Here is a 26,772-nt window from a genome sequence, read left to right as displayed (position 1 = left end):
TGGGGGGCACATAGAGACCCTCCAGTGGGAGAAGAGGTTGGTGGGAGTTCCTGACCTAGAGAAGGAAATGGGAGAGGGGCACACAGGGAGCTGTGTTGGGGGGTAAAGCGGAGCTCTGCCAACACCGGCTATGAAGTGCGCCCTCCCCAGTTGATTGTTTCTCCTGAGCCACACAGTTTCTCACCCCAGGGCACCCCAAAGGGCTGTGTTAGACAGGGAGCGCTATCGGGCAGGGACCACCCGGCACAACGGGGCTGCACGAAGTGGGGCAAAGAACCCAGGAGTCCTGGCTCTCAGTCCTCTGCTCTAACCACTCACCACAACTACTGTCCATAGGGGCAGACATCGCACACGTATCTCAAGCTGGGGTGTGATCGCTGTTCTTCACAGCCTCTTTCACACTGTGTCTTTCTGTGTCCTCAGCAGAAGATCCTGTGCTCCCGGGATATTCCCAGCCCCAGACAACAATGGAGACTATTATACCAGCCCGGGGGCTATTCTAACTGTGCCCAGCCGAGGTCCATGCAATCCACGGTCCCCTCTGCGCTGCTGGAATCCTTAACAGCAAACACCCCCCACAGCGTTCAGCCTCCTCTGGGAGCTTTGAAAAGCCAAAGTCATGGCCAGGGTGGCCCAGCTGCAGCCCAGACCCTGCTTACGGGTGGGAATTTGTGCTGTCAAATGCCCGGTTCTCCTAACTTTAATTTGCCCCTAGAATTTCCTGCCTGCCTCCTTTTTGGGTTTTCAAATCTCCTTTGTTCTCTTCTTTTTTGTCCCCTGGGAATTGCTGCTCACGTCTCACCTTTAACTCCAAGTTAACCCAAGTTTTTTGTCTAGGAATTTCCATAGTTTTTCATAGAGGTAATATAGAGAAAGAAATACCCCCAATCCTCTGCATTTCAGAGCTATTTATACCCGAACAAGTTCTACGGAGAAGCAACGGTCGATTAACGCCAGCGGGGGGTCTGGTCCCACTGAGTCCAATGACTCCTCTTTGTGTTTAAGGTCCAGGCAGTGCAGAGGAGGCTCCGGCCGGTCGGGATTTCAGCAGAGCTCAGCGGGAACCGGCTCGGGAATAATCCAGCTGGCTGTAAATATCCTGGCTCGGTTTTTGGAGTTCCTGTAGGCCCAAAACGAGGGAGAGGTAGTGAGATCCCAGCTCAACAGCCCCCAGAGCCAGGGGGGCGGTGCTGCCACTCTGTGCCTGGGGGAATCTCCCCTGAGCCGGTAGCAGGACAGGGTCTGAGACACACTCTCAGACAGGGCCGATTCCACCCAGCAGGGGGCAGGGATTTGCACTGCAGGGGGTAGCAGGGTTGCGGGGGGCCTCCTGCTCCGGAGGGGATGGGGGTGGAACCCTGGGCTTACCTCATAGGTCAGCTCTGTGTCTGGCCTGTGGGAAAGCTCAGCACCTTGTGGGAAAGAGAAGAATCGTTTCTGTTAATAAATCCGGGTCCCCCCAAATCACCAGATCCTTGAATCCCCCCATGAGTCTCCCACCAGCCCCCCAGACCAACTGCCCCATCCCCTGAAGTGTCTCCAATGCCCCCGCCCCAGCCTGCAAATCACGGGTGTTTCCTCTCACACCACCAGCCCCAACCCCACCGTATTCCTCCAATTGTCTCCCACCAGCCCCCCACAAACCACCCCATGTGTCTCACCAGCCCCCCACCAGTGTGTTCCCCCAAGTATCTCCCAACAGCCACCCTGAACCACCCGCCTCCACCTCCCCAAACCACGCACAGTCTCTCCACTAAATCCATTGGTTGAACCCCCCCAATTCCTCCGTGTCTTCTCCATCTCCCAAATCTCCTCATATGTCTTCCACCAGCCGCCCACCCATGTCCCCCAAATATCTGCCACCAGGGGCCCCCGACCACTAGCTCCCACCCCTCTGAACCCTCCCTGTAGAGCAGTGGTCCCCAAACGTTTTCGATCATGCCCTCCCCCAAACCCTCACGGAGCTGCTGTCGGGAGCCAGGGGCAGGAGCAGGGTGTGGTCGGGGGCCACTATTGGGGATGGGGGGCTGAGGTTGGGACCCGTGGTGGGGCCAGGAGCTGGCCCAGAAGCTGCCCTGGGCTCTGGCCGAGGGTGGGGCCAGAGAGGAGATGGGGTCAGAGCGGGGCTGGGTGGTGCTTCCTCCCCGTCCCCTGTGGGAACCAGCCCGGGCTCCGCCACTTCCCCTCCTCCCCCAAATGTTCCTCCTGTGCCGGGCCCCGCTGCCCCCTTTGGGGACCTCTGCTGTAGAAATACGTTTGTAGAAGTTTATCATTTAGAGACACTCCCTCATAAGGGACAGTGGGATGAACATAGGAATTTGGAGACGTGCCCTGGAGGCGGTGGGGTGGGGTGGAAATTGGGAAGGGAACACAGCTGGGTGTGCAGCAGGTCGCCAGGGATGCTGCTCTCCTGTTGGTTTTATTAAAGTTTTATTCCTTCCTCATTCACTGCTTTGTTATTTAATGAAACCGCAAGATTGTTACACTCCCAAGGGTCTCCCACCAGCCCCCCAAACACCAGCCCCCCTGTCCCTGAATCCCCCCAAGCGTCTCCCAACAGCTCCGCCCTCCCCCCCAATTCACCAGTCCCCGGCACCAGCGACACCCCTGTTCCCATTGAAGCAGTGCGCCTCTTACCCTGCGCAGCCTGCCGCCAGCGTCTCCTGAGCAGGTAACAAGCCCCCACGCTAACGAGGACAAGGAGGACCAGGCTGGCAACCGAGATGCCAGCCACAAGGCCGGGGCTCAGATATTGGCCTGAGGGAAGACGGAGGCTGACGTCACGGGCTTTGCCAGCCTGAACCTTAGCCGTGCCAGCCCACATCTGGAATTGGGAACCCCAGAACAGGCTGCTGGTGTGATCGCACGTGAGCCTCACCGATTCCCCTTCCCGCGGGCTGGTGCCAGCCATGACTGTAACGCGGACGCCTGTAGCGGCATTGGGGGGGTGAGACGGACACACGGGCTGGGAACAGAGGGAGACAGAGTGGGGGGAACTGATCCAGAATGGGCTAGAGATCTAGGGCAGGGGGAGGGGCATGGCCTGGCTCATGCGGGCCCACGGGGCCAGAACAGACAGGGGGACATGGGGATAAGGGGCAGGGGATCCCCCAGAAGAACCTGGGGCACAAGGCGGGTGGGGGTTGGGGCTCGGCCCACAGGGGGTGGGGATCCAAGGCAGGGGATGGGGAAGCAGGTCCTGACCCAGAGGGGTGGGGAACCACGGCTGGGAGTGGGGAAGCGCTGCATTGCCCGGGGCTGGGGGCACAGTGCAGGCGGGAGGGAAGGGCCTGGCCCAGAGGGTGTCACTGATGGACCCAGCCGGGGGAACGATGGAGGTGGCTGGGGGCGACGGAGGTTGGGGGCAGCCCAGAGCCGGCAGTGCTGGGGTTGACTAAACATGGTGATTAGCAGGTGGGGGTGGAATACGAGGCCGGGAGACGAGGCGGGCAGGGACGACGCAGGCGGATGAGGCGGAGGACGCGGGGCTGCTCCAGGAGGCCGTGTGGGGAGCCGGGGGGCGGCTGGGAGGGGGAGGCTCTCGCCAGCCCTCGCTGCTCACCCTGAACTTCGACCGATTCCCTCGCCGAGAGGCTCAGATACGCCCAGCCGGGGCCGGACACCCAGACACCGCACGAGTAGCTCCCTCCGTCAGAGACGTCTGCCTTGACAGTGCGGAAATCCTGCCCGGCTCCTGGCAGCCACACGTCCCCGCGGGACCAGACGTACCCGGCCCCGGGCCCCAGGGCACCAGCCTGGCAGCGCAGCATAAACCCATCGCCTGCCTTTATCGCCGTCTTCCCTCCCGGCCACAAAACCTCCACGCTGGGCACGTTCGGGGCGACTGAGGGCGAGAGTTTGTCAGCGGAGCCCTGAGCGAAGGGGCAGGTCCCCCCCCTCCAGCTGCCCGGGGCCAGGACATTAGCTAGAGCCACAGGACAGATTTTGAGGGAATAGGACCCAGGCGTCCTGGCTCCTGACCCCCCATCCTGTGCTGTAACCACTAGACCCCACTCCCCTCCCACAGCTGGGGACAGAACCCAGGCGTCCTGACTCCCAGCCCCCTGCTGCGCCCAGGCCACATCTGGAAGCAGGGCTCACCTGGCCCTGGGGGTTGGGACTGGTCGGAGCCGCACCCATCCCAGTATCCGTCCACCTGGCATCTCAGCGCCACGCCGGGGGGCAGCCGGGACGGGGATATCGGCAGCTCGGTCGCCTTCTCCCCAGCCGGGGTTTGCCCTGGGCTCCGCCGCGCGCCGTCTGCGTCGTACCAGGAGGGGCGATGGGGGCAGAGGTCCGGCACAGAGCAGGCGAGGGAGGGTCTTGGTACCATTGGGCTCCCCAGGCGGGGCTGGCACGGAGAGGCTGTGAGGAGAGGGGGGTCGGGAGCCATTGAACCCTGCGGGGCCCTGGGGTTGGCCCCGATCTCGGGGGCCACGGCCTGGCTGCGGGGAGGGGAGCAGCCCCAGGGTGGCGGGCGAGGCCCAGCCGGGTGCTCGGCTGCCGGGCAATGAGGGCTCAGGGGCATTGGGGGAGGGGCAAACGTTAGCTAGAGACATGGGGAGCTCTGGGACTGCCCGGAGGGGCACAGCCGCTATTGGGGTGCCCCCTCCATCGGCCCCAGCACCCCCCCCCCCTCCGATTCCCCTCACACCTGCTGCCTCTCGCTGGCTGCAGGGTCCGTCTCAGCAGCTCTTCAGCACAGGCCACGGGTTAGACAGAGACACGGCTCTGCCAGCACAGCCTGGGGATCTGAGCCACAGGCCCCCCTGCTCTCACCACTGCCCCCCACTGCCTCCCAGAGCCGGGGAGAGGACCCGGGAGTCCTGGATCCCAGCTGTGACCACTAGACAACACGCTCCCAGTACCCCAGCAGCATGTGAGAGAGGCAGCGCCGAGGTCTGGGACTGCAGAGCAGGGCAGAAATGGGGCATGTGTGTGTGTGTGTGTGTGTGTGTGTGTGTGTGTGTGTGTGTGTTTTTCTCTAAGGTTATTCACGTGCCCCTGCATTGAACTGGGGGCACTGGAAGGAAGCTGGTTACCGGAGACATTGAGCTGCTGTCCTCGTTCACTCGTCCAGGATATTATCCTGCCATCCCTCACTGTCACAAACCGGAAGCGGTAGGTGCCCCTGTCGCTGGGGCGCAGCCGGGCCAGCCGCAGGGAGCAGTTGTTCTGCTGGTCCCCCAGGTAGCGGACGCGCCCCTTAAAGGCAGCGTTGATGAGATCATTGTCCGAGTGATACACGGTTTGATCACTATCCAGTATCCAGATCACGGCTCTGATATTCTGCCCTGCAGGGTAGTTGGTGGAACAGGGGATGGTCACGCAGGACCCGACCCATCCAGCAAGGGGCCCTGGAGCGAATGTCACATTCCACGTCTGGGCGTAGGAGCCTGTGGGGGACATGAATCGTTGGACATCAGGACGGTGCCAGGCCCCGGTGAGCTGAGCACCCGGCCCCGCAATCAGGGGCTGTAACACAGAGTCGGTGATGTTGCTTTGTGGGGCTGTCTGAGCTCCTTCCCCCCCGGCGTGTGGGTGACAATGAGCCCTGCCGACTCCCTCGGGAACTGGGGAAGGGGATATTGGAGTTTTGGAGATTCCTGCCCCCTCCAGCGCCCGGCCATCAGCAGGGAGCAAAGATCTCCAGGTCTGTGTGACAATACTCACCACTCAGCAGGCAAAGGGCAGGGAACAGCACAAGGGCCATCTCCGTCCGGCACACAGCGCTCTGCGGGCCTGGGGGGGGAAAGCGGCCGGGAATGATTCACCTGCAGCGTTTCTGGGAGACAGCTCGTCTGTGCCGGGCGATGCCCCCAGCATCATCCGGCCGCAGGATCGGCAGCGCAGCCGGTGTATCACACCTAGGCCCCTCATAAAATAATTTCCTAACCAGTAAAGCTCCATGCAGCAAGGATCAGCTGCATTTCCTTCCCCGTTTGCTTTGCAGCCGTGTGTGCAGGGCTCACAGTCTGGGGGTTAAACGCAACGACATCTGGGGAGGAGTGCACTGCCCGATTGACAGCTCACAGCAACGTGAAGGGCAGTTTCAAGGCAGGACCGGAGGGAGCTTCTTGTGTGGAGGTGACGTGTGGGGAGATGCAGGGGAGGCAGAAAGGAACTACCATGTTGGGGTGTGACAGGGACCTTGAGATAGAGCCATGGGGGTTTAACAGCCACAAGGGGCAGGGCCCGGTTCAGTGTCTCAGCTGGGAACAGCAGAGCACCACAAGCAGAGACCATCCCGGATTGTGAGATGAGAGAACCCCCTACTGAGCCCCCCACCCCCTCCCTGCTGCACAGCACCTGCTAGTGCCCCCCTGGGGTATTGGGGCCAGCACTGACTGCGAGAGTAGAGGGCCCCCTACTCAGCCCCCCGGCCCATCCTGCAGCGCTGCATCCCCATCACTGCCTCTGCTGCCTCCTCTCCGATAACTACATTGTTTATCGGGTCCTTTCTCGGTGTGTCTGTGAGCACATCCTGGGCAGAGCCAGTGTCTGCTGTTACCAAACCGCTCTGAGAACGATCTCTCTGCGTAATGGTACAACTGGCCAGCGAGTGTCTCAGGGCCAGGGTGTGTCTGATAATTTCCCCTCCAAGAGCCAGGCAAAGAACCCAGGAGTCCCAGCTCTAACCCACATGCCATGCTCTCTCTAGCGTGTTCAATCTAGCGTGGCCTCCCCTTCTAGCGTCCGGCACAACGGGCCCTGATCTCACCTGGTGCCGCTCCCGTCAGAAACTCTCACCCTTTAATCTCCTTTCAGTGATTTAGAGATTCGAAGAATCGTTCTCCCCGTATCTGGCTTTTTGCCCCAAAACAAGGAAGAGCGGCTCTTACCTGGGCCATGGGCCTGTGTTAGCAGCTGGGACTCGGATCTGATCCCACCGCTGACACTAACGGGTGAGCAGGGACGTTGGATGGGGCAAGTTCATCGAGATCTGTGGCAATAGCCCCAGCTGCTGCGAGTGGCTGGTGACTCAGGGGAGGAAAGGGAACCAAGATAGCGTGTTCCTGGCCTTAAAGGCAACGTGCTTGCTGGATAAGATTGCTGTGAGCCAGGACTCCTGGGTTCTATGCCTGGCGGTGGGAGGGGAGTAGGGACTAGTGGTCAGAGCGGGGAGGCTGGAGGGAGGTTACTGGTGGAGCTCCTCAGGGATCAGTCTTGGAACCGATCTTATTTAACATTTGTATCAGGCACCTTGGCACACAACGTGGGGGTGTGCTAATAAAACCTGCGGCTGACACTAGGTGGGAAGCTATGGCCAATCCGGACTAGGACCGGAAGATCCTAGCAGAACTGGACGACTTTGTAACCTGGAGTAACAGAAATGGGATGAAATGTAGCAGTGCCCAGGGCAAGGTGATGCACGTAGGAACTAACAAGAAGCTGGGGCCTTATCAGCTGGAAGTGACAGAGGAGAAGGAAGCCCTGGGTGTACTGGGTGATCACAGGATGGCTATGAGCCGCCAGTGGGATGCGGCTGTGAGAATGGCTAATGCGGCCCTAGGATGCAGCGGGGGAGGTATTTCTAGTAGAGACAAGCAAGTGTTAGGAACATTGCACAGGGCAGAGGTGAGGCCTCGTCTGGAACATCGTGTGCGGTTCTGGTCTCCCGTGTCTAAGAAAGATGAATTCACACATGAACAGGTGCGGGGACGGCTGCTGGGATGTCAGAGGAATGGAAAAGCTCTGAGAAGACACTTCAGGACTTTGGCTTGTTTAGCCTAACGCAGCAAAGGCTGGGGAGACACGATTGCTCTTCTCAACACGTCAGCGGGATAAACAGCAGGGAGGGAGAGGAGTTATTTCATTTTAGCGCCAGGGTTGGCACAAGAACCAATAGATACAAACTGGCCATCCAGAGGTTTAGGTTTGAAATTAGAGGAAGGTTTGTAATCATCTGAGGAGTGAAGATTTGGGGTCTGGAAGGAGTTTTCCCCCAGGTCAGATTGACAGAGACCGTGGGGGGTTTTCACCTTCCCCTGCAGCGTGGGGCATGGGTGACTTGCTGGTTTAAACTAGAGGAAATGGTGGATTCTCTGTAACTTGAAGCTTTAAACCATGATTTGAGGGTGTCAGTTACTCAGCCAGAGGTTCTGGGTCTCTTACAGCAGTGGGTGGGTGAGGCTCCGTGGCCGGCGATGTGCAGGACGGCAGACAGTGTTTCTCAACATTTTTGATACCAGGGACCGATTGGCTCCCTTTTTAAACTGCGTCAGGGAGATCCCAGGGACCGGTGCTCGTCACCAGCCCACGGACCGGTCGTTAACAAACTCTGGGCTAGATTTTCATGATGGCCCCTTCTGAGCTTAAAGTCTATGAGAATCCTTGATGCTATCTCTGCTTCTCGGAGGGGAGTGGGGTCTAGTGGTTAGAGCAGGAGGACTGAGTGTCAGGACTCCTGGGTTCTCTCTCTGGCTCTCTGCACCATTTTTCCCGTGGGAACCTTTTACTTTGTTCTCTGACTGCAGCAGAGAAACTTCCACTTTCTGTGGAAATTGAGAAACCTCAGCCCCAGCGCTGATTACTGCAGGGTGTTTGTGTGCTGGTGCCTGTTCCCTTTACCTCCTTCCAGCCCCAGAGATGTCCAGGACATGGGCCAAATGGGCCTCCTGGGTCACAGTGAGAACGACCATGACACCCGTGGCTCTGAGACCTGGCGAAGGGATGAAGCTTGATCCTGTTCTAACGCCAGCCAGCTCGGATCTCAAAGCACCTGAGGAGCCTCTCAGCCCTCAGAGAGAGAGGAGGGTCCCTATCCCCTCGGCACGGATGGGCAAAGGGGCAGAACAAACACTAAAACCCAGGAGTCCTGACTCCCAGCACCCCCCTGCTCCACTCCAACCCACTTGTGACAAAGTGGAGATATTCTTGGGGAGGGGCAAAGGGACGGCTCGGAGTGGGGGGCTGGAAAGGGGAGCCCCCCCATAAGGGAGCTCGGGAGCAGGGACTGAGGACGGGTTAGTATCAGTGGTGGGATCAGCGCGGAGTTCCAGCCGTTAACACAGGCCCATGGCCCAGATAAGAGCCGCTCATCCTTGTTTTGGTGCAAAAAGCCAGATTTGGGAAGAATGATTCTTCGAATCTCTAAATCACTGAAAGGAGATTACATGAGGGGAGTTTCTTACGGGAGTGGCCCCAGCTGAGAACAGGGCCCCGTTGTGCCAGCTGCTGCCCAGACACTCAGCAAGACACAGTCCCTGCCCCTAAAAAATTACAATGGACAATAGGTGGGAGGGGAAACTGAGGTACAGTGACTGGCCCGTTATCGTACAGTACGTCCATGGCAGATCTAGGGGTACGACCCAGGGTCCTGTGTCCCACTGCAGTGCTCTAGCCACTGGACCGCACTGTCTCACCACAGTTTGTTCAAGCATTGAAAATACCATGGGGGCTTCTCAAACACAGAGGGAGAGCCATTCCCTGCCCAGCAAGCTCATAGTGCCCCACCCCAGAGCAGGCTGCATTTCACTGCTGATTGAAACGCTCAACAGCTGGGCAAGCTGTGACGGGGTCTGAGGTCACATGGGGCAGACCAGGCTAGATTGAACTACTGTTCAGAGACAGCATGGCATTTGGGTTAGAGCCGGGGCCGGGAGCCAAGACTCCCGGGCTCTGGGAGGGGAAAGAAGGGGAGTGGGGTGTGCTGGGTTAGAGCAGGGGGCTGGGAGTCAGGGTGCCTGGGTTCTATCCCCAGCTCTTGGAGTTGTACCATTACCCAGAGAGAACATGCTCAGACCGGTTTGGTAACAGCAGACACTGGCTCTCCCCAGGATGTGGCCAGAGACACGCAGAGATGGGACCCGATAAACACTCTAGTTATCAGAGGGGAAGCAGCAGAGGAAGTGGTGCAGAGCTTCAGGATGGGCTGGGGGTGCTCTCCTCTTGCAGTCAGTGCTGGCCCCAGTACCCCAGGGGGGACACTAGGGGGCGCTGTGCTGCAGGCAGAGGGTGGGGGGCGCAGTAGGGGGCGCTCACATCTGGCAGTCCAGGCTGATCTCTGCTGGTGGTGCTCTGCTGTTCCCAGCTGAGACACTGAACCCGACCCTGCCCCTGTGGCTAGTATACCCCTTCCCCATGTGGCTCTTTCCCAAGGGCTCAGGATATGGTCTTAGGGTCCCTGTCACATCCCAACGTGGCTAGTTCCCCTCCACGTCCCTGAATCTTGACGCACGTGTCAGCTCCACAAAGGAACCATCCTCTGGTCCTGCCCTGAAACTGCCCTCTGCGTTGCTGCGAGCTGTCAAACAGTCCACAGGCCCCTCTCCAGAAATGGCTGCATTTCACCCCTGAGCCTGTAAGCCCAGCACACACGGCCCACAAAGCACGCGGGGGTGGAAATGCAACTGATCCTTGCTCCGTCGGGTAAATCTCTGAGCTTTACTCCTTACCTGGTTAGGAAATTCTTTTACGAAGGGCCATAGGTGTAAAATACCTGGTCACGCACCCCATCCCACGGCCGGACACAGCTAGGGGCATTTCCTGGCACAGACGAGCTGTCTCCCAGAAACGCTGCAGGTGAATCATTCCCGGCCCCTTTCCCCTCCCAGGCTGCAGAGCGCTGTGTGCTGGACGGAGATGGCCCTTGTGCTGTTCCCTGCCCTTTGCCTTCTGAGTGGTGAGTATTGTCACACAGACACACACAGAGCCCTTTGGGGCAACATTTTCCCAGGCCTGGGAGTCTGTCTACACTGCAAGAAGGGCGCTGAGTACTGGGGTTAAATCGCAGTCAAGTCATAGAATATTAGAGTTGGAAGGGACCTCAGGAGGTGTCTAGTCCAACCCCCTGCTCAGAGCAGGACTAACCGCAGCTAAATCATCCCAGCCAGGGCTTTGTCAAGACGCAGCTTAAAAATCTCTAAAGATGGAAATTCCACCACCTCCCTAGGTAACCCATTCCAGTGCTTCACCAACCTCCTAGGGAAAACTTTTTCCTAATGTCCAACCTAGACCTCCCGCACTGCAACTTGAGACCATTGCTCCTTGTTCTGTCATCTACCACCACTGAGAACAGCCTAGCTCCATCCTCCCTGCCATCCCCTTTCAGGTATTTAAAGGCTGCTATCAAATCCCGCTTCATTCTTCTCTTCTGCAGACTAAACAAGCCCAGTTCCCTCAGTCTCTCCTCATAAGTCCTGTGCTCCAGCCCCCTCATCATTTTTGTTGCCCTCCACTGGACTCTCTCCAACTTGTCCACATCCTTTTTGTAGTGGGGGCCCCAAAACTGGACACAATACTCCAGATGTGGTCTCACCAATGCCGAATAGAGGGGAACAATCACTTCCCTCCATCTGCTAGAAATGCTCCTACTAATGCAGCCCAATATGCTATTAGCCTTCTTGGCAACCAGGGCACACTGCTGACTCACATCCAGCTTCTTATCCACTGTAACCCCCAGGTCCTTTTCTGCAGAACTGCTGCCTAGCTCGTTGGTCCCCAGGCTGTAGCTGTGCCTGGGATTCTTCCGTCCTTGTCTTTGTTGAACCTCATCAGGTTTCTTTTGGCCCAATCCTCCAATTTGTCTAAGTCACTCTGTATCCTATCACTACCTTCCAGCATATCTACCACTCCCTCTAGCTTAGTGTCAGTGCAAACTTGCTGAGGGTGCATCCACCCCTTCCTCCAGATCGTTAATGAAGATGTTCAACAAAACCGGCCCCAGCACCGACCCCTGGGGAACTCCGCTTGTGACCAGCTTCCAGCTAGACATGGAACCATTGATCACTACTCGTTGAGCCCTATGCTCTAGCCAGTTCTCTATCCATGTTATAGTCCATTCATCCAACCCATACTTCTTTAACTTGCTGATAAGAATACTGTGGGAGACTGTATCAAAAGCTTTGCTAAAGTCAAGGTATATCACGTCCACCGCTTTCCCCACATCCACAGAGCCAGTCACCTCTTCATAGAAAGCAATCAGGTTGGTCAGGCATGACTTGCCCTTGCTGAATCCATGTTGACTGTTCCTGATCACCTTCCTCTCTTCCAAGTGCCTTAAAATGGATTCCTTGAGGACTTGCACCATGATTTTTCCAGGGATTGAGGTGAGGTTGACCGGCCTGTAGTTCCCTGGATCCTTTTTCCTCCCTTTTTCCTCCCTTTCTTGATGATGGGCACTAGATTTGCCTTTTTCCAATCATTAGGCACCTCCCCCATTCACCACAAGCTTTCAAAGATAATGGCCAATGATTCTGAAATCACATCAGCCAACTCCCTCAGCACCCTCGGGTGCATTGCATCTGGCTCCATGGACTTGTGTATCTTCAATCTTTCTAAATAGTCCTGGACCTGTTCCTTCAGCACTGCGGGATGTTCACCTCCTCCCCATGCTCTGGGAAACAGTTTAGCCACTTGTATGACATCTGGCTCCCGCTCCGGCAGGTCCACAGTCAAGCGTGCCTTTACTGCCGCCACTCGGTGAGAGGCTGCTATTGCATGAGGCTCTGTATCGATTCCTTGAGGAAGAACCACTCTCTTCAGGAGATCAGTCACGGCTCCAGTGCTTTGTAGAGCCTCAACCCTGAATATTCCAACCCCATCTAGAGCTGACGTTCAGTGGGATAGGTGAAGGGAGTTGAACTATCTTCCCCATTGAAACCTTCTAATGTCTGCCATGCCTCAATGGGCAATTCCTTAGCTGCTGGGCTGTGTCTGGCGCATAGATAGGACACCTCGGCGCCGGTGTCCAGTAAGAGGTCCTGTTTTATCTTCCCGAACGTCCCCAATACTAGCGCTCTCACAGTCGGCCTCCTCCAGTGATCCTCATTCACCGGCGCAACAGTCTCTAGGGCAGGGGGGAAGCTCGGCCCCTTCACAAAAGATCTTCTCTCTGCCCTGAAAGAGCTGCCGCTGTTTGCTTGTTCCCCTCATGCAGCGCCAGCCTCTTGAGTAGCTCGCTTGGTTCTAAGCCATGGACGGCTCCCTTCGCCTCATACTTCAGGAGCTGCGCCCACACAGCATTCCCTCATTGCTGCCGTTCTGACAGTGGCTGTGTAGACGTCTGCCATCTGTCCTCTGGGCTGCCCTTCTCCAAGACTTACCTTTTTCTTCCCAGCATGAGACCGCTCCCTGATGCTCACCGCGGACACCTTTTTCCTTGATCCTGGGAGAGCCTCCCTCCGAAGGTCCTATGCCACCCTAATCCTTTCTCCCATCATGCCCAGCGGAGTAATTGCTGGGTCAATGGGCCCCAAAGTTACCCTTAGGGTCAGCAACAGACCTTGTCCGAGCGCTTCCCGAAATTCAGCTGCGTCCAGCCGCATGGCCCCCGCCAGCCTGAATAACACTTTCTTCCTCAGGCTGGACTTTCCTGGCCTCTCCTGAGCCTGCTGCCGGTCGGAACAGAACCTCCCGATGTCACCGGCTCCTGGGACGTGGAACTTGTAAATGTTCTGTAGTTCTTCTGAATTGTCGGGTGTGGCCCCCGTTTGCACTGCGGGGGCAGCACGTAAAATCCTCCGCCGACATGCACTCCCTGGGCAGTGACACCGAATCACCGCTATGTAGATTGGGGACACAGCCCACCCAATCAAGCACGGTGTCGCGGGTTAAAGGCCCCAGTGTCTTTCCCAGAGCTCACGCCTCATCTGGTGTACAAGACCTGTACTCGAGCCGGGTCTCCGTAGGTCTTCCCTTTCTAATTAGCCATTTGGGAGTCCTTCTGGGAGACTTCTCCCTGGAGCTGAGTCATTTGACCCTTTTGCTCCCCGACGTGAGCTTGCAACTCTCTAGCTGCTTTTTCCCACCCCTACCACAGGGCTCTCTTGGCCAGCTTCTTAGTGGATTTAGGTTTCCCTACTATAAATTCCTCCCACCGAACACAAAGGTCTGTGTATGCAGAACCTCCCACAAAGAAATCCTCCACCCAAGGGCTTTTCTTTTCCCCCAAGAAATCAAGCCAGAAACACAAACTGTTTTTCTTTGTTTTCTGCTCCCAATCAGAGGTTCCGTATCTTCGGGCAGAGTCCATTCCTTCTCCTCGAAAGCTGTACCCAGCGGAACAACCCCCGCTCTGCCCACATCCCTCCTGGCGGCTGAGCTCAGCAAAGACGAAGGAACACACTGCTCTGTAACGTGACAGGACCTACTCCTGGCACCTGCTCGACCGCTGGGGCAGCTGAACGCAGATCCACTTGCAGGATCTGGCCAGGCGGTTGCACTGTGCACACAGGAGGTGGCTAACGCCTGTCTCCCACACAGGCGCTCCTGGCCTCCGCTCTGACACGCTTAGGTCAGAGACCCCCCCCTGGGCTCAGCCAGGTGAATAGGGCTTTCTGGCAGGCAAGGCCTCGTCCCAATGCTCTGGGCTGGGACCCCTACTGGGCACAAGCCCGGCTGTCACCGGGCTGTCCTCACTGGCCCAGGTGCTGGGGTCCTCCCTCGGGCTCTGGCCCCGGAGGAGGCCACAGCGCCTTCCAAACCAAGGGGAAACTGTTCGCTTTCGGCGAGCCAGCAGTCTATCGCTCTAGCCCTCAGGCAGGGCGAACAAACAGTTTAGTGCCCCGGCCCTCAGACGGGGTGGCTAGGGAAGGGGAGGGGAGGGGGACGCAGGCCCACCCGTCTCCACTGCGTCCCAGCCCAGGGCCCTAGCAGTGGCAAAAGCGGTTGCCACCGTGTCAGCGGGGCTCCTGCCACAACACGCCGACCAGGCCTCAGATTCAGCCACAGGCTTTGGCTGCCCCTGGGCTACTTCCTCCCCGCTGGCCCAGTACCTGTCTCCTCGGTATCGTGGGGGTACTCGGTGCAGGGTAGGCCCGTCAGTCCCTCCTCATCCACGGGCGGCAATGCGGGGAGCGCCTCCTCGAGGTCATTGGGCGCGGGGAGTGGCTCGGCTTCCGGCAGCTCCTCCAGGTCCTGTCCTGCCTCGGGGGGTATCCTCCACCCAGGTTGCTCCAGGGTCTCCGCCCCATCCCGGGGCTCCGGTGGCTCAGTCCAGTCCCAGGGTCTGGGTATCTCAGGCCAGTCACTCTGGCCGGGTTGCCTGGTCCAGCTCCGTGAGGGCCCTACCCAGTCTCCAGGCCCAGGAGGGGCCGGGGTTGGTCAGTGGCTCTGCTCCAGCCTAGGTCTCTGCCAGCGGGGCAGCACATCTGTCTTCAGCAGCGATCTCTCCCAGACTGAGCCCTGGGGCCGGCCTTTTATACCACCCCTTCCTGTGGGGGCTCCGCCCCACTGCCGCTGATTGGGCGCGCCGGGTGGTCCTATCGCGGCCCGGTTCCTTGGTTGCCGGGCAGACTTAGCTGCTGGGCCTGGTTTGGTCCATTCAGGTTGCTGGGGTCCTCCCTCAGGCTCTGGAAACGAATGACAACAGCAGGCAACCAAACTACATCTCCCATGATGCACCACTTGACATTCTGCAATGAAATGTTTTGGTTTTTCAGAATTTTGCCCAAAAGCCAAACTTTCCCACAGGCAAAAGCCCGCCGTTTCCCGACTAGTTCCACTGTGGTGTCTTTTGCCTCTCACACAACAATCCTCGGCTGAGGAGACCCTCAACAACCAGTTGGGATTCAAATAAGCATGTTTATTAACCACACACAACACACCAGGCTGAGCTACACGCACACACGACAGCTCCGGCTGCTTCTTAAGCCATACAACACGATGAGCGCCCCAGAGGGCTCACTGCCTATTTAAAGCGACTCCACCCAGTGGCACATGACCATACAATATGGTGCAGACCCAATTTCTCTCTCCCTTTTACGGATCATTTTGTTCTCTGTTTCCAGATGCCCCTAAAGGCGTGAATCTCACGGCTACACCTGGGACTGTCCTGCGTGAAGGGGACCCAGTGAAGTTAAGGTGCCGTTTCAGCCGCAGCGTCCCCGCTGCCGTCACCTACACCTGGTACAAGGATAACAGCAGCCTGGGGCTGTCCCAGCCGGAGCTGGCGCTTCAAAGCGTGACAGCCACAGACGCTGGGGAATATCGCTGCGAGGTTCACAACCAGGCTGGGCTGGGCCGCTCACTTCCCGTCACCATCCAGGGTAAGCATGCAACCCCCAAGCTGAAGGGGGAGCTCAGAGGCAATGGCTGAGCATCTGAACAGCAGGTCTGCTGTCTCCAAAGATGCGGGTTCAAATCCTACCACATTCGCTTTGCTCCTGCGGCAGAGCAGTGGAACCTGCTGAGGTTTATGCCCCTTGGAAAGGACTCGATCCCAGGCTACAGCTCCCAAGACGCAGCCTTTGCCCCTGTGATTTGCTCTCAATTCCCCTTCCGCCCACTGTTGTGTTAGGTCCTATGTCCTTCCTCCACCCCAGAGGTGTCCGCACTTTCCTGCTGGGGAGCAGTCACTGTGCAGCTGTTACCATCTGTCCTGCCCCAGAGGTGGCTGCATCTCCACACTCGGCGAGCCGTCCCCCTGTGGTGTTGCTGTGTGGCTGTTCTGCAGCAGCTCCTCCCCAGAGGTGGCTGCATCTCAGCACCACGTGACCCATCCCACCGCAGTGTCACTGTGTGACTGATTGACAGGGCACAGACTGAGCCCCTGGCAGGGGAACCTGGTATCGGGGAGGCAGGAATGGGCGGCCTGGCTTAGGGGTTAGATTGGGGGACCCTGGTGTGGAGGGGACATGGGGGGCACAGAGGGCCCCTGCTATGGGGAAGAGGTTGCCGGGAGTCCCTGACCAAGAGCGGGAAATGGGAAGGGGGCGCACTGGGACTGTGGGGAGGGAGAGGATGAGGGGAGCTCTGCCAACACCGGCTATGAAGTGGGCCACCCCAGCTGATTGTTTCAACTAAGCCAAACAGTTCCCCACCCCAGGGCACCCCAAAGGGCTGGGTTAGGCAGGGAGCGCTATAGGGCAGGGAGCACCCAGCACAACGGAGCTGCACGAAGCTGGGCAAAGAACCCTGGAGTCCTGGATCCCAGCCCCTCCTCTCTAACCACTAGCCCGCACTCCCGTCGGCAGGAGAAGGCGTAATTACCTTATAGGGGGTCCTGCAGCCACGGCTCCCATGGCCGATCTGGCTGGAGGGAAGCTGAGTGATCAGTCCAGCGGACAGTGAAAAGGGAAGCGGCACCGGGGGGGGAGGGGAGAGGGTGAAGGCTCGGGAGCGCTGTGCTGCAGGGGGCAGGGTGGGGGCAGCTCTCCCCTGCAGTCAGGGCTGGCCCCAATGCCCCAGGGCGGCACTAGGGGGCGCTGTGCCAGGGGCAGGCTGGGGGCGCTCACCCCAAAGGGCACTGATTGCTCTCAGTCCAGACCTGGCCTGGGCACAGACCGTCGGGGGTGATCGTGTCCGGGCCCGGCCATGGGGTGTCACACTCAGTCCCACCTCTAACTGCAGTGCCCTCAGCCCTGCCCCACACAGAGGGGTCCTTCTCCGGCCCTGCGCCTATGTCCCCCCCACATGGACACACCTGGAATTACAGCGAAGGTCCGCACGGCCCGTGCTGTAAGTTCCCTTGTACCGTGGGCTGCGGCCTGCTCCCGGGGCAGTTCTCACCCCTGGGGTGGGGGTTTCCTTCTGGTGGCACTCTGCCCTGCCCCTGTGAATGAGCCCCCCTTCCAATGCTGTCCCTGGTCTGGTCTATCGGCCCCTCTGCTGGCCCAGTCTCCACCTCCTGGCCCACCCCTTCCCGCGGCGGTGTCAGCAGCTGTCATGGAGCCACCGTGGATCGCGTGCTCCGGGGCAGCAACGCAGCAAATCTGTTATAGCCCTGCACAGCCGACACCCCCAGAAATGGGGACCGGAGAGTGACGCAATGTAAGCAGCACAAACCCCCTGCTCTAACCACTAGACCCCTCTCCCAGCACTGGGAATAGACCAAGGAAGCCTGACTCTCATCCTTACCCTACTCCCCTCCCCAAGCCAGGGATGGAACCCAGGAGTCCTGACTCCCAGCCCCCCTCTAACCTGACTCCCCGTCCCCCCTGTTCTAACGGACTAGACCCCACTCTCCTCCCAGAGCTGGGCATAGAACCCAGGAGTCCTGGCTCCCAGCCCCCTGCTCTAACCACTCACCACAACTACTGTCCATAGGGGCAGACATCGCACACGTATCTCAAGCTGGGGTGTGATCGTTGTTCTTCACACCCTCTTTCGCACTGTGTCTGTCTGTGTCCCCAGCAGAAAATCCTGTGCTCCGGGGATATTCCCAGCCCCAGACCACAATGGAGACTATTATACCAGGCCGGGGGCTATTCTAACTGCGCCTGGTCGAGGTCCATGCAATCCACGGTCCCCTCTGCGCTGCCGGGATCCTGAACCGCAAACACCCCCAGCAGCGTTCACCCTCCTCTAGGAGCTGGGAAAAACCAAACTCCTGGACACGGCGGCCCAGCTGCAGCCCAGACCCTGCTTACGGGTGGGAATTTGTGCTGTCAAATGCCCGGTTCTCCTAACTTTAATTTGCCCCTAGAATTTCCTGCCTGTCTCCTTTTTGGGATTTCAAATCTCCTTTGTGCACCTCTTCTGTGTCCCCTGGGAATTGCTGCTCACGTCTCACCTTTAACTCCAAGTTAACCCAAGTTTTTTGTCTAGGAATTTCCACAGTATTTTATAGAGTTGATATAGAGAAAGAAATACCCCCAATCCTCTGCATTTCAGAGCTATTTATTCACGATCGAGTTCTCCGGAGAAGCGACAGTCGATTAACACCAGCTGGGGGTCTGGCCCACTGAGTCCAATGGCTCCTGTTTGTGTTTAAGATCCAGGCAGTGCAGAGGGGGCCCCGGCTGGTCGGGATTTTGGAAGAGCTCAGCGGGAACCGGCTCGGGAATAATCCAGCTGGCTGTAAATATCCTGGCATGGTCTTTGGACGTTCTGTAGACCAAAACCAGGGAGAGCTAGTGAGATCCCAGCTCAACAGCCCCCAGGACCAGGGGGCGGTGCTGCTGCTCTGTGGCTGCGAGAATCTCCCCTGAGCCGGTAGCAGGACGGGGTCTGACACACACACTCAGACAGTGCCGATTCCACCCAGCAGGGGGCAGGGATTTGCACTGCGGAGGGGCTGCAGCCACACACACACACTCCAGCCAGCAGGGGACAGGGGGTCGGGGGGACCCCTCCCACTCAGGGGGAAGGAAGGGGGAGGAACGCTGGGCTCACCTCATAGATCGGCTCTGCCTCTGGCTTGTGGGAAAGCTCAGCACCTCCTGGGAAAGAGAAGAATCGTTTCTGTTAATAAATCCGGGTCCGCCCAAATCACCAGATCCTTGAATCCCCCCGTGAGTCTCCCACCAGCCCCCCAGACCAACTGCCCCATCCCCTGAAGTGTCTCCAATGACCCCCCCCAGCCTCCAACTCACGAGTGTTTCCTCTCACACCACCAGCCCCAACCCCCCGTATTCCTCCAATTGTCTCCCACCAGCCCCCCACAAACCACCCCATGTGTCTCACCAGCCCCCCACCACTGTGTTCCCCCGAGTATCTCCCACCAGCCCCCCTGAACCACCCGCCTCCACCTCCCCAAATCACCCACAGTCTCTCCCCCAAATCCACTGGTCCAACCCCCAGAATCCCCCGTGTCCTCCCCATCTCCCAAATCTCCTCATACGTCTTCCACCAGCCACCCACCCGTGTCCACCAAATATCTGCCACCAGGGGCCCCCGACCACTAGCTCCCACCCCTCCGAACCCTCCCCGAGGAGCAGTGGTCCCCAAACGTTTTCAATCATGCCCCCCAACCCCTCACGGTCTGCGCCCCATTGGGAGCCGCTGTCGGGAGCCAGGGGCAGGAGCAGGGTGTGGTCGGAGTTTGGGAGCCGTGGTGGGGCCAGGAGCTGGCCCAGGAGCTGCCCTGGGCTGTGGCCGGAGGTGGGGCCAGAGAGGAGATGGGGGCAGAGGGGGGCTGGGTGGTGCTTCCCCCCGTCCCCTGTGGTGTCTGGCCCGGTCTCCGCCACTTCCCCCTTTCCCGCCCCCCCCCTTTGGGGACCTCTGCTGTAGAAATACGTTTGTAGAAGTTTATCATTTAGAGACACTCCCTCATAAGGGACAGTGGGATGAACATAGGAATTTGGAGACGTGCCCTGGAGGCAGTGGAGTGGGGGTGGAAATTGGGAAGGGAACACAGCTGGGTGTGCAGGAGTTCACCAGGGATGCTGCTCTCCTGTTGGTTTTATTAAAGTTTTATTCCTTCCTCATTCACTGCTTTGTTGTTTAATGAACCCGAGATCCCTCGGTTACATGGTGTAGCCGTGCTGAAGAGGAAGGAAACTGCCCGGATTTTGGAGTTAACTCCTGTGTTTGCAACTGAAAGCGGAGACAAAGGGGGGCATCCGAGGAACACCGGGAGCAATGCCTAGGGCACAGGAGCTTTTGTGGGTATTTGGTGAGCACAATAGTAGCTTGACTGGCCTAAATACAGAAAACAAACAAAAAGGCCCCAACAGGATGTGTTGCGACCTCCTTCCAGTCTGCAAGTGTTGGGTGATGCTGCTGAGAACTGGAAACTAATTCAGACGGAGATTTGAATTAGATGTAGGAGAGATAGGGGCAGAGGAGAAAAATGACATAGCAGAACCTCAGAGTTCCCAGCACCCGAGTTACGAACTGAGCTGTCAATCACACACCTCCTTTGGAACCAGAAGTATGCAGTCAGCAGCAGCCGATACACACACACACACACACACACACACACACACACACACACACACACACACACACACACACACACACACACACACACACACACACACACACACACACACACACACACACACACACACACACACACACACACAGTACAACACTTGGTTAAAGTCAGCTACTAAGAAGAAAGGGAAAGCAGGAGTTTTCTTCTGCACAGTAAAGTTTCAAAGCTGTATTAAGTCAACGTTCAACTGTAAACTTCTGGAAGAACCAGAACGTTTTGTGCAGAGTTGTGAACATTTCAGAGTTACAAACAGCCCCCGTTCCCGAGGCGTTCGTAGCTTTGAGGTTATACTGGAATGTGAAATCACCTGTCTTTCTGGCATGTTGTCGGGGACGAGCCGCTGGGTATTTATAACAACTTTAAGTCTGCAGAAGATGAAAGCCTGAAGTTAAATAAAATACTATCTAAATGTGAGGAACACTGTGTGCCAAAAACGAAAGAGACCTTTGAGAGACAGCTTTTTTTACATGCACGCAAAAAACTGTTGACACCACCGAGCAATATGTCACAGAATTAAGGAAACTCAGTAAAACCTGTGAATTTGGTGAGTTGACAGAGTATCATTCATAGCATTAAAGAGAACGTGTGAAAAGAGGCTGCTCTGTGAAGGAGATTTAACGTTAGATAAAGCTCTCCAGAAAACAATCATTTTGCAGAATGCTGCAAAAGCAGGAAAGTCAAGTGCACTCAGTTAAAGACAGTCTGGTGGATGCCAGTTTTAGGCCTGGCTGCATGTGAGAAACTCAGCGTGGTCAAACGGGTGCTCTCACTACAAGATCATCCTGAACCTGGCTCTGAGGCACTCTTTGGGGAATATGGTGACTTGTTCCAGGGGTTGGGTTGCTCGCAGGGTGAACACACAATCCGGGTAAACAAGCAGGTCCCTCTAGAAAGGTGCCATTTGCACTGCGTGACAAACTCAAGGCTGAGTTTACACGGATGGAAGTGATGCAAGTCACACAAAACACTGAGGCGCCAGCGGAATGGGTGAGCTCCCTAGTCACTGTGGAGAAAAGTAACGGCCGGCTACGCATGCGCTTAGATCCCAGAGACCTCAGCAAGGCTGTGCAAAGAAGGCACGTCACAGCACCAGCCGGAGAAGAGATTGTGGCTCAATGTGCAAACACTCAATGTTCAGTAAATCGGACGTATGCTCAGGTTTTTGGCAGGTAAAATGAACTGAAGGAAGCTCAGAGCTGTGCACATTGAATACCCCGGTTGGAAGGTGCAGATTCTGACGCTTACCCTCCCGCAGAGCTACAGCGCCAGCAGTGTACCACAAAACCATACCTAAGATCTGTGACACATCCATGGATGACATCATCATCTGGGGCTCAACGGCAGAGGACCGCGATTGTCGACGTCAGCAAGTCCTGGATGGAAGGAGAGCTGCAAACCTCAAACTACAGAGGGAGAAAGGTGTTTTCGGGGTCACAGAACTGACTTTGGTTGGGAACGTTCTTTCCAATGAAAGTGTAAAACCTGAGACGAGGAAGATTTCAGCCATTGAAATGATGCCACCTCGCCAGTCAAAGAAAGATGTCCAGCGGGTCCTGGGAATGGTTCATTCTCTTGGGAAATTCACCCCTGATCTATTACCAAAGCAGCGGCTTTGAGAAAACTCCTGGAGGATAAAAGGAATGGGTCGGGTGCGGAACAGGAGGAATCATGGGAGGGTTTAAAACAACAACTGATGCAAGCCCCAGTGTTGACGTTTTATGCACCAGGAAGGCCTGTTAAAATTTCAGCAAATGCTTCACGGTCTGGGTTGGATGCAGAGATTTTACAGAAGCCTGAAGAGTGTTGGAAACCAGTGGAATATGCATCCAAATCACTGACTGAGGCAGAAACCAGATACCCAGAGATGGAGAAGGAGCTTTTAGGAATCTTGTTTGCCTGTGAGAGATTCGATCAGTGTATTTACTGTCAGACAGTGGAGCTGAAATGGAGCACAAGCCCCTGACAGCGTTATTCAGCAAACTGCTGACTGACTGCACCATAAGGGTGCACAGAATGATGATAAAGCTGCAGAAGTGTGAGTTGGTTGTGACCTGCACACCCGGTAAATTCATGTTCACAGCAGATGCACTTTCCAGAGCAGTGGCTCCCACGAAACCAGAGAAGACTTTAGAGACAGAGATGCAGGCCTGTGTCGATCTGATTGTAAAGTCAATGCCCAGAGCTAAGAGGAAACTGCAAGAAATAAGAGAGGAGACGGAGAAAATGGACTCATTGGGAATCCTTAAAGAAGTGATAGTTAAAGGGTGTCCTGAAGAAATGAGCAGTTACTGTCCAAATATCAGAGACGACTGGAACTGCAGACCTGGCCTTCCTGTGATAGATGGGGTGATTTCAAGGGCAGGAAGGTTGTAATTCCAACACGTCTCCCAAAAGAAACGCTACCGAGGATCCACGAGGTCATTTAGGATTTGAGACGTGCAAACAATGAGCACGAGAGGTGCTGTATGGGCCATGGATCAATCACAACATCACTAACGTGGTAGGACGCTGCTTTTCATGCTCGAAATACAAGCCAGACCAACAGGCAGAGCTACTGCGACCCCATCCAGATCCACAACGGCCTTCGGAGAAGTTGGGCACTGACTTATTCACCGGGCAATCCGAGGAGTATTTAATAGTCACAGATTATTAGTCTCTGTACCCAGAAGTTTGCACACTGCACGGCACTAAGAGTGAGTCGGTGAGAGCCGTCACCCTCGACACCACAGAGCTGTGTGCAGCAGTTCACCAGCGGAGCTCTCTGCAGTTTGTGGGATTGAAGTTTTATTCCTTTCTCATTCACTGCTTTGTTATTTAATGAACCCCAAGTTTGTTACACTCCCAAGGGTCTCCCACCAGCCCCCCCAAACACCAGCCCCCCTGTCCCTGAATCCCCCCAAGGGTCTCCCACTGGCCCCCCCAAACACCAGCCCCCCAGTCTCCGAATCCCCCCAAGGGTCTCCCACCGGCCCTGCCCTCCCCCCCAATTCACTGGTCCCCAGCACCAGCCACATCCCATTCCCATTGAAGCAGTGCACCTCTTACCCTGCGCAGCCTGCCGCCAGCGTCTCCTGAGCAGGTAACAAGCCCCCACGCTAACGAGGACAATGAGGACCAGGCTGGCAACCGAGATGCCGGCCACAAGGCCGGGGCTCAGATATTGGCACCTGCCGTAGCCTGAGGGAAGACGGAGGCTGACGTCACGGGCGTCGGGCGCTGACAGCCGCGGCCCAGGGCTTTCCAGCCTGAACCTTAGCCGTGCCAGCCGCCCTGAGACATCAGGGACCTTACGGACCTACCTAGGACAGTGATGACTACGGGGGGCGAACGGCCCAGCCCAATCTGGTTGTGAACCTCGCAGCGATATTCCCCAGCGTCTGTGGCTGTCATGTTTTGAAGCGCCAGCTCCGGCTGGGACAACCCCAGGCTGCTGTTATCCTTGTACCAGGTGTAGGTGACGGTGGCAGGGACGCTGCGGCTGAAACGGCACCTTAACTTCACCAGTTCCCCTTCGCACAGGACAGTCCCGGGCGTAGCCGTGATGTTCACACCTTTCGGGGCACCTGGAAACAGAGGGAGAACGGAGCTGTGAAAAGGGTGAGAAAAACTGGGTTTGTGCCAAGCGCCAGCCTGCGGTGCGGTGTCGCTTTAAATAGGTGGTGAGCCCTCCGGGGCGCTCACCGTGTTGCATGCTTTCGAAGGCAGCTGGAGCAGCCGGGCGTGCATGTAGCTCAGCCTGGCGCGCTGCGTGTGGTTAATAGACACGCTTACTTGAACCCTGCCTGCTTGTGGGGTCCCTCACCCGATGATGGTTGTTGAAAAGGCAAAGGCCGTTGGAACTGGAGGGAGGGGCTCTGGGGGAAACGGGCCCTTTTCGGCAAACCAGTGAAAGCCAAAAGGTTTCAGTTCAAAGACCGAGCAGACCGTGATCAAAGATTTGCTCCCTGTGTAGGGACTTCTAGAAGGGATCATCGAGTCACTGCTTCACCGTCTCTAAATCGACAGAGCTCCTGGAGTGGCCCACGCTACGGCAGGTTTTCCAACCCTTTAATCACGGTCTGAGACCAGGCCCGGAACAAAGAATGCAGGTGGGACTGGCAGGGATAAGGGGCTGGCTTCTGGGAGAGGCTGGCTGCCCTCTCCCGGGGCAGAGGGAGGGACCGAGAGATCCTGAAATGGGATGAATTGCAGCGCAGTGGGTGCATTGCCTTGGCTTGGCCGGGGTGTCTGACGTCTTCGCCTCTGCATCTCTGCGCTGAGCTAAGGGGTTTCGAGGCGGGGTTAACAAACACCACGCTGCTTGGCAAAGGCTGCCGGGCATCCCTGCCGGGCGTGGCTGGGGTGCACGGCTCCCGGGAGTGCGTGCAAGGAGCTGTCTGAGCTGGATTCGCCGGGCACAGCTCCCAGGGTGAAGCAAGCAGGCTGGAGACCAGTGGCTCCGTCTCAGAGGTGCTGAGGCCACGGGGCTGGCCCTGAAGGCAGAGTGGGACCCATGGGGGCTGCCCCAAGGGAGGAGGTTCCTCTAAGGCCTTTGTTCTCAACCCGTCGTCTGTGGAGCTCTGGGGGCCGCAGACCGGGTCTAAGATTTCCATGGGGGCTGCAATGCCATTCGCAATTTTTTAGGGGTTCACAAGTGAAAAAAGGGTGAAAACCCTGAGCTAGGCTGACGGGCCCATTTTCAAATCTCTGCTTTCTGCGTAGGGCCTTACAGACGGGGATCAACTCACCCCGTCCCTTCCCTTGGTGAAGCTAAGCAGACGGAGCTCTGGAGTCGGTCAATCAAAGGCAGGTTTCAATCATTGTCTCATTCTCCTGGCTCTTTTCTCTCCCCTCCCCAGCTGATCAGCCGCCTTCTGCAATTGTGGGCCCCGGGCCTGGACACAGGACCCCAGCAGCGGTCGCACCGGGGCCAAACCCAGAGGGAAAATAACCTCTGCTTCTATTCCAGATTCCCTGTTCCTGCACCCAGGACCGGACTGGGCGCTCATGGCGAGTCTTTATCCACTGCGCTGCCCGCGACGACCCTTCCCCGCCCTGGTCTTATGGCAAAAGGTACAACCCCAGCCCTGCCCTTCTCCCCTCCCGCCCCCCGTAGGTCTCTTTTCACGTCACTGGCAGTGACCCCAGACAATGATGGGGATGGGGGGATGTGGACAGCCCGACCCCGTTGGCGGCCTGGCAGAGATATTCTGCAGCATTCTTTGCCATGACGCTTCCCAGCACCATTCCCACGGGAATCCCTCCCGCCTCTGGCCGTCCTGGTCCCAGGCCTAGGAGCTGGGGGTGGAGAGGCTGCTGGTGGGATCGCACGTGAACGTCACCGATTCCCCTTCCCGCGGGCTGCTGCCAGGCGAGGCTGTAATGTGGACGCCTGTAGGGGCATGGCCACAGGGGGGAGGGGCAAGACAGACACACGGGGTGGGAACAGAGCAAAACAGTCAGGGGGACCTGATCCAGAATGGGCTAGCGACCTAGGGCAGGGAGAGGGCCATGGCCTGGCTCATGTGGGTCCACGGGGCCAGAACAGGCAGGGAGACATGGGGATAAGGGGCAGGGGATCCCCCAGAAGACCCTGGGGCACAAGGTGGGGGGGGGAGGAGGTTTGATCCAGAGGGGGCTGGGGATCCAAGGCAGGGGGTGGGGAAGCGGTGCATTGCCCAGGGGTGGGGGCACAGTGCAGGTGGGAGGGAAGGGCCTGGCCCAGAGGGTGGGTGGGACCCATGGGAAGCTTGTGTGTGGGACAGAAACTGAATTTGTCACTGATGGACCCAGCCAGGGGAATGATGGAGGTGGCTGCGGGAACGATGGAGGTGGGAGGGTGATGGAGGTGGGGGTGGAATACGAGGCCGGGAGACGAGGCGGGCAGGGACGACGCAGGGGGACGAGGCGGGGGACGCGGGGCTGCTCCAGGAGGCCGTGTGGGGAGCCGGGGGGGCGGCTGGGAGGGGGGAGGCTCTCGCCAGCCCTCGCTGCTTACCCTGAACTTCGACCGATTCCCTCGCCGAGAGGCTCAGATACACCCAGCCGGGGCCGGACACCCAGACACCGCACGAGTAGTTCCCTCCGTCAGAGACGTCTGCCTTGTCAGTGCGGAAATCCTGCCCGGCTCCTGGCAGCCACACGTCCCCGCGGGACCAGACGTACCCGGCCCCGGGCCCCAGGGCACCAGC

At 57.7% G+C, this 26,772-nt stretch overlaps 1 protein-coding gene and 1 long non-coding RNA gene across 3 annotated transcripts; both read right to left on the bottom strand.

Annotated features, from left to right (window-relative positions):
• Positions 1 to 899: 899 nt before the first annotated feature.
• On the bottom strand, positions 900 to 2,758 carry LOC137167733 (uncharacterized). The gene is made up of 3 exons (XR_010924183.1): positions 2,638 to 2,758; positions 1,369 to 1,412; positions 900 to 1,120 (listed from the first exon to the last, which is right to left on the bottom strand). It is a non-coding gene; the product is annotated as an uncharacterized lncRNA (long non-coding RNA).
• Positions 2,759 to 18,564: 15,806 nt separating this feature from the next.
• On the bottom strand, positions 18,565 to 25,450 carry LOC137167732 (TYRO protein tyrosine kinase-binding protein-like). 2 transcript variants are annotated; one of them, XM_067570008.1, is made up of 5 exons: positions 25,330 to 25,450; positions 23,902 to 24,165; positions 23,648 to 23,779; positions 19,057 to 19,103; positions 18,565 to 18,771 (listed from the first exon to the last, which is right to left on the bottom strand). In XM_067570008.1, exons 2-5 carry the CDS (start codon positions 23,990 to 23,992, stop codon positions 18,706 to 18,708), a joined length of 336 nt encoding a protein of 111 aa, XP_067426109.1. In that variant the 5' UTR covers positions 23,993 to 24,165; positions 25,330 to 25,450; the 3' UTR covers positions 18,565 to 18,705. The 2 variants fall into 2 exon arrangements, 1 of the variants encoding a protein (XP_067426109.1); XR_010924182.1 differs by lacking the exons at positions 23,648 to 23,779; positions 25,330 to 25,450 and having other exon boundaries at positions 19,057 to 19,100; positions 23,902 to 24,160.
• Positions 25,451 to 26,772: the final 1,322 nt, after the last annotated feature.

The sequence above is a fragment of the Emydura macquarii genome, unplaced genomic scaffold (assembly GCF_026122565.2).
Source record: "Emydura macquarii macquarii isolate MOO-44397 ecotype Brisbane River unplaced genomic scaffold, CSIRO-AGI_Emac_v2 contig_2978, whole genome shotgun sequence".
Taxonomy (NCBI): Eukaryota; Metazoa; Chordata; order Testudines; family Chelidae; genus Emydura; species Emydura macquarii.
The sequence above is the reverse complement of the archived record's forward strand: the minus strand, read 5'-3'. Positions and strand labels throughout refer to the sequence as shown.

Coding starts and splice junctions, on each gene's coding strand:
- LOC137167732 (XM_067570008.1), bottom strand. CDS start 23,992: ATGACAGCCACAGACGCTGGGGAATATCGCTGCGAGGTTCACAACCAG. Junction 23,780..23,901: donor CGTAGTCATCACTGTCCTAG/GTAGGTCCGTAA, acceptor GTCTTCCCTCAG/GCTACGGCAGGTGCCAATAT. Junction 18,772..19,056: donor AGGCAGAGCCGATCTATGAG/GTGAGCCCAGCG, acceptor TTTGGTCTACAG/AACGTCCAAAGACCATGCCA.